This window comes from Anopheles moucheti, chromosome 2, assembly GCF_943734755.1.
Source record: "Anopheles moucheti chromosome 2, idAnoMoucSN_F20_07, whole genome shotgun sequence".
Classification (NCBI taxonomy): Eukaryota; Metazoa; Arthropoda; class Insecta; order Diptera; family Culicidae; genus Anopheles; species Anopheles moucheti.
In genome coordinates, this window is record NC_069140.1 from 69,403,055 (window position 1) to 69,410,348 (window position 7,294).

Genomic DNA, 7,294 nt, shown 5'->3' on the forward strand with positions numbered 1-7,294 from the left:
ATTCAAACGGCAAGCATCCCCAATTTCCAATGCCTTACGATGTGCCAATCGTTCCGTATGCTCCAAGGGACACTCCATTTTTCATCGATTTTCTTCGAGATGAAACAGAATCGGATTAACTAAAAATTTTAAAGCTATTAAGTATATTACTAGGATATAAGTTAGATTTTTTTCTTTCCTTCCACGCCACGTTTAATCACTAAGAACGTAAACCTTAAGCGATGCATGCACTTTGCGACACTGTACATAATCTTTAACCCCTGGTGGGTGGTACGGCACAGATGCCCTTTTCTTCTCTTACGTTTTGAGCTTTTTTTGTCCTTCTTTTACCCATTCTTCGCGTCGGAATGCGTTGTACGGAATGCGCTCGGATCGTTCTTATCACAAATCATAAGCCACAAATGTGAGCCGCAGCGTGGGTTTCTTAGCTACCAAGCATTCAGTTGGCAAAACCCCATGACACGCACTGGTGACGTTAGAAGAACATTTCCTGCAGTAAGTTGAAATTTGCATATTCGCTATAGCTGTCTTTGCTGTGATAGAAACTATTAATCGTGTTATGATTTGCTTAGATGAGTCACACAATCCCTACCGTATTGGGAGCGATGCTGATGTTGGCCCTTACTATCGAATGCTACGCCGACACGCGATACAATGTCAGCTTTGACGGTGAGTGGTGTCGACGAGAACATCCAAAGGGTTTGCTAAAAATTCGTTTCTATTAATCTCTTCCTTATCAACAATCCCGCCGCTGACCTTAACGGCATAGAATTGCATAAATGCAAGCAGCACAATGCTATCAACGGGTACAACTATCGAGCATTTTTCAAGCTACATGAACTACAGCACCATAATCTAACTGACCCCGATCTGATGGTCGACCTGCAAGTGTACGTGTTGGCCGCTCGTGATGGTCATATCCTGCTGTCGGAACAGAACAAAACTTTGGGGACTGCGGTGGAAATAGGTAAACATTAGCGGAACCCTTTTCATTATGCTATCATCTACATGATGCGCCCTTTTGTTCTCTTCTAGTACTCGGTGGTGGTGGAAATACATTTTCACAGATACGTTTCGGCCAGAAGGGATCTCCGTTGAGAACGAAGGCGAGTATCGGGTTGTTGTCACCTATTGAACCACTTCCGGTACGGGTACGTATCTATTCAAATGGCCAGATCAGGATATACGCTGGCAATCTTACGGACGAACCATTCATGGAAACGATTATGCCGATCAAGAATGCCAGTGAGTTTAGATACGTCAGTTTCACTACGTGGGGAACAGCATTGGCAAAATGGTTCTATGATTGTCCACTGCCTTCAAACGCTACCAACGGTACGGTGATGATTGACGGTAACGAACTAGAGCAAGAGTACGATGGTAAGCAACGCTTGCTGAACCATTTGATGAGTGTTCCGCTGTGGATTGACCCACCGGATAATTTTACGGGCGTCGAAATTCAACACATGTACGTAAAAGGATTCGTTTACGACCAGACAACTAACCAGATCGAGCTTTCGGGATCCATGGGCCTGTCCTGGGAAGATCAACGCTACAGCTGGAATGCATCCCACTTCGACAATACAATGTTTGTTGGCGACGTCTGCCACATGGTCTGGATGCCGTCCTTCGAAACGTTGAGCATGTTTACGGGAACGTCCTTCATGTGCTACCTCACGGATGACGGTTTTACGGGTGTCGAAATCTTGGATTTTACGTGGACCAATTTCTGTACTCTTTCGGAGAGTTACCGGTGGCCGTACGATACTAACACCTGCAAGCTTCAACTGTTGGCGGCTAGCCATGAAAGGAATGTACCTATACGTTTAACGATGGGAAGTATAGTAAGTGTGTTTGTAGGTAGGTGTGTCCATTCGAACATGTAGCTGATCCTTATCATTCATTCGTTATATAGCGATTTGATCCGAATTTCGAACAATCGGAATGGTCCCTCAAGTCCATTGGCAAGCATGAAACGGAACGGAGCATTACGCCATATGGACAGCAACCAATTCTCGAGCTGCACATCGAAATGAGCCGGAAAAGTGATATACATTCCGTTTCGATCCATCCATCGTACTTCGGTGAGTTTAAGCAACTGTCCAGGTGTTTCATGTATTCCATTAAGCAGTTAATTATTTAAAAAAAAATGTTGATTTCGTAAAAGTTAACATCGTATCACCGATGAAAAATATTTAAAATCCCACTACTGCTGCATCTTTTAAATTGATGTAGAATTTTCTTGAAAAAATCACTTGCTCTCTTCGAATATTTCTCTTCAAATACTTTTGGAAGACGGTCTCAGTGAACGGATCTAATTTCAAAAGAGATAATGATTTAATACAGATCCTGTTGTTCCGAAGACAATAGGAATCGGGATAGAAAAAGCTAATACATTTTTCATAAATATTAATGATAGCGTTTAAAAATCCCTTAGTGCTTACTTCCATATATTGTATGTTCCATATATTGTGGTAAGAAGTATCATCTCGTGTCCATTGGCGTCAACGTAAGCGTTATTCAATAATTAATAATTAAATTTTATTCGATTTTTTGGAGTAGTTTTTTTTTCTCGCTTGAGGATATCAATTGACACATTTCCAAACAGTACATGATGCATCACACATTCCGTGTTTCCTAATTTGATAAGTATAAGCCCAAGCATTTGCCATAAAATTACACACGTTTGGAAATGATAAAAACTCACCATGCATATCTAATAACATAGGTTTTAGTTGTCGTTTCCTGATGAATTCTATAACACAATTATACTTCAAATTGCAGTGGGCAACTTGCTGATATCCATTTCTTTCATCGTCGATGGGCGATCGCGACTGCTGCTCAACTCGCTTGGTTTGATCATATTGCTTAATACGTTTTTAAGCTTTTCTGCCATCGTACCACGTACTGGAGTACCAAAACTATGTAAAAATCCAACATTATGAGGGATATACCGAAAGCTAACTCCACTATTCATACACATCCAATTTACTTTCTTATTATCAGACATCTTTTTCCAGTGGTCACTTGTTTTCTACTCAATTTCGACCATTCTGTACGTTATCGAGATGTGGTTGAAGAGAACACGCGCTAACATACCACCAGGCTCCTGGATTGGGCGAGTTATAACCTTCCCAGCCCTACGGTTTGCGCTCGCTATGGATCAAAGGAGTGTGAGTGCTATTCAGCATGACTGAAAAATATTTCATCCTTTTTAAAACAAATTGTTTTCGTTACTAATTTGTAGAACTATAACACGTTAGAGCACAAAAACGTTCGATGGGACGAAGTGACCTGCATTCTGAATCGACTCATGATGGTTGCTGTACTGATCGTGCTTGCAATTGGATTCACCAAACCGTGAAGTTCAATGGTTTATTTCTTGAAGGCAACCTACGGAAAGTATATATATATATATAGCGTTAGATTCGCGTAAACTTTAGTCATTGCAGCGCACGAGGACAATTTCTGTAATTGATTATTTGCACAGAATGCATTGTATAATGTTGCGGTATTTGGTTATGTAATAAAGATGATCAAACCTCAGTTATTTGTCCATTTCATGTTTTATTACTAAAATGGAATCGACAACTAATTGGACCTGCCTCAAAAGTGAACCACATGCCGCATTCCGGTGGTGTATCGGGTAGCGACACCAGACCCACACGGACTGGGCCGAGAGAAAATCCGATCCGGACCGTTCCCGCGAAGCAATAACGTGTGTGAAATAAGTAGATACGACCAAGCCGCTCTAACGAAAAGAAAAGCAAAGCACATATGGCCGAAGGGTCTGCCCGTAAGGAGGCACAGTAAATTTTAAGATGTTAAATCAAGTTCGGTATATCGTGAAGTGCATCACCACGTGCTTGAAACGGATTTCGCCATAATCCGTTCTTAAAAACATAGGAATTCTTCAGATTTATTTACACTTACGTTCTACATTAAAAGTAAAGCAATGATTGTGAAGGCGAATTGTGTGGTCCAGCGGCTCGCATTAAGGTAATTCCAGTTAGAACGGACTTGACTACGGACTTGACAGAATGTTAAGGTCATAATCTTCATAGAACGTATAAGGCAACAGATCATCAAATACAGTCTTTTTCCCGAGTTACGCGAATAATGCGTGCCAGGGGAATTTGCGTAACTCGAATTCCCTTTATAATATCGTTTCTATTTTTAACCAAAATAATGTTCATAATATTAAAATGTACCGTATTTTTGGGAAAATTTGAAATTTAACAAATAAAAAATTCGATTCTACATACAAAATTATACGAACTGTAATAATTTTGAGATTCGCGTAACTCGAGTGTCGCGTAACTCGGGAAATGACTGTTAAGTAACTGGATCTAAACGGATATGAAGTAGACAATAAAAATAAGAAATAGCAAGGGGTCGGTGGTGTATTGGTAACATCGCCAGCATTCACACGACAGGACCGGTCCAAAATCCCATCCGGACCATATCCCCCTTCCCGTAGCAAGAATTTTGACTATTCTCAGCTAGGCGGTAAATTAAGTCTAGTAAATTAGAAATAATAAGCCTATGAGATAGGTTACTATGACCCCTATTGATTAGTAGGCCGTTACACCAATAAGAAGAATCAAAAGCACGTGGACGATCAGCTTTTTTTAGTAGTTTGATGAAATACTAAACGATCAACAAAACACTCTGTTCTGTATCTGACACATGACATGGATGAAACAAGATGAGCAAGGTGTTTGATATAAACGGAATAGTGAACAAACTAATCAAAATGAAATAAGAGTACCAGAACGCACAATTTATTAAATTTACTTAGAGATATAGATGCTAGAGCCTGAATGATTGTAAATTAAAGCTAGCTGGTGGAGAATCACACGCATTGCCGCAATTCGTAGTTGCTTCGGAATGGTAGAAAGGAGGAGAATGTGATGTAACTACATGTGATTAAAGTTACTTTAACTCATTTTTATTCCACGTTTCATTCGTATAGTTTTTCAAAGGTTTAATTGGAATTCATATAATAATACGGCCTGGCCGTTATTCATGAATTAAAAAAATGGATTGGATTCATAAGGTAACGACGTGCAGTTTAATCTAAAATGGTAAACCACATCCGATCATGCCGTCATTCCACTTTTAATAATCCTCTTTTGCAGTATAAGGCCCAATCGAACCTTGCTCCCGGTAATATGGACATGAAGTTCAATTAAACAGGTAAACAAGATGATGGCATAAAAATCCCGATTCATGAACGTCATAGACTTGGTCAGAACACGTCGTGACCTGAGGATGGGGAATTGCCGGATCATCCTTTCCTAATAATACTATCCCCACAATTTCAAAGACGACAAAAGGCTGAAATTATAGTTTTTGTGTAGCGGAAAGCAGCGTTTTTGTTTATTCCTTTAGGTTGTTCTTTTTTGTCTTCAATACGATTTTCAAAATGGTTCTATTGGGAGAGACATAAAATTACCGTGTTTGCAGGCATGTGCGCACAACCCGCACCGGAACATGTGCTTGCAAACGTAAGTCATCGCATGTCTCAATCCTCCTCCTTCTCGGTTGTCTTGGGTCAGACTAATCGAATGTCGCTATAATAGACCGTTATTAAATGACGAACATGTCTCACGCGGCATACGCTTCATGCGAACGCAGGATGTATAAAGTGAAACGAAATAGATAAGAGCCTGTCCGCGATCGCATGATCACGCACTATCGAAGGCAGTAAGGCAACCGAACGGGTAAGCACGCCTTATCCGATGTTGGTTAACCGGTTTCGAGCATCTTCTTTAACGCGCTCAACAACCTGGACGCTGTGAACGAAAGCGAGATGCATCGCGTGGAGGGTTATTCGTGGGCACGACGACTAACCCACTGTGAAGGGCCGCGTTCGGAAGGTAGGGAAAGTGTTAGCATAGAAACCTGTCCTGCACGGATCGATTCATGCTTCATGCATCGGACCTTCATTGAAGGTCGTTTGAAATGATGCACACGACATCGATGGGATGTCGTCTCTCGAGAACTGTGCCGGTTTCGGACGCTTTTGAACATGACCAAGGGCGCGTGGTTGTTTGTTGTACCTTGAAGTTGGAGTTGACATTCAAAATCAAGCATTACTCTGTACAGCAACTACAACCGGACGGTTTTTTTTAAATTCACCATGAGAAAATCATAATACAAAATGAGTATTGTGCTCCAGCGTCTAAACCCTTGCAATGCTCGGGAAAACAAATATATTGCCTGTAACAATTGCATAATCCGTAGCGTTGCCATTTTCCGCATAGGCAAAGTCTCGTACATAGCTTTAGAAACATGTCGAACCAGATCACTTCGTAGGTGTGATGATGAAAGGTACTTTTCCATTTTTCCGCTTCGTTTGTCACGAACGATTTGTACGCTGTTGGTTGGTTACGTTTGATATGACCAGCCGACAGCTGGGAGCAGTTATTTGATCTGGCGGAACCGGAACAAACCATCATCAATTGTAAAGATGAACCCATTCGCTACGGGCAGTGGAATGTTGTGCTTGTTACAGCCGTGAGATAATTTTTTTTTACCGTAACACTTTGAACACAGTGATGTAATTTTGTCACAGGATTTGTTGCAAGGGTCGAGAACTTCTGAAAGTTAGTATCACTTTGAGGTTGAAATGAATAGCTCTTAGCATCTTTGGTCTTTAGGATGGTAGTGGCGCTGGTCTTCGCACGCACGGACCGGACCAAAATCCTTTCCGGACTAATCCCCCGTGCTATCCAGACTACGGGTAAATAAAGTTCTCAGAAAGCCAGAAATGGCAGGCATCTCTTCCTAGATCTATTGAGGTTTTTGTCCCGATAAAGAAGAAGAAGACCATTTTTGGCCCTGGTCCGTATAAAATCTTCAGACTTTTGTCAAGATAACTGTGTGGAAAGTAAATAACATGGAGTGTGCATCGTAGTAGTTGGGATGCAAACAACAATAATGCTCCGTGACTTCCACAACTTCAATTCTGTTTAGTGTACCACACCTGTGACCAACTGACATTCATGCATTCGCTTTCAATGGCAAACACACGTAAAAAGATCTGGAATCGCACTGCAACAGTCTTGGACGTAAGGCTCTAATCAAATTAACAACTTATCAATGAGCGCACACAAAAATGAAGGTCAACGTTGTGCAGATGTTTGCGAGAGGTACTACCGAAATATACTCAACAACGGAATAGAACGACAAAACTTTCGTTATCAACGCAATGTGTACTAATAAGCTTTAAAGTTCCACGGAAGCGCGTCGCATTACTAATTTATTCTCTGTGTACTAGCGGATGTCG

At 41.1% G+C, this 7,294-nt stretch overlaps 1 protein-coding gene across 1 annotated transcript; it reads left to right on the plus strand.

Moving 5' to 3' along the window:
- The first annotated feature begins 115 nt into the window (after window positions 1-115).
- Window positions 116-3,662, plus strand: LOC128296891 (uncharacterized). Its single transcript, XM_053032413.1, has 8 exons — window positions 116-495; window positions 573-669; window positions 770-967; window positions 1,036-1,844; window positions 1,916-2,084; window positions 2,785-2,925; window positions 3,007-3,173; window positions 3,248-3,662. Exons 1-8 carry the CDS (start codon window positions 226-228, stop codon window positions 3,362-3,364), a joined length of 1,968 nt encoding a protein of 655 aa, XP_052888373.1. The 5' UTR covers window positions 116-225; the 3' UTR covers window positions 3,365-3,662.
- The last annotated feature ends 3,632 nt before the right edge of the window (window positions 3,663-7,294 follow it).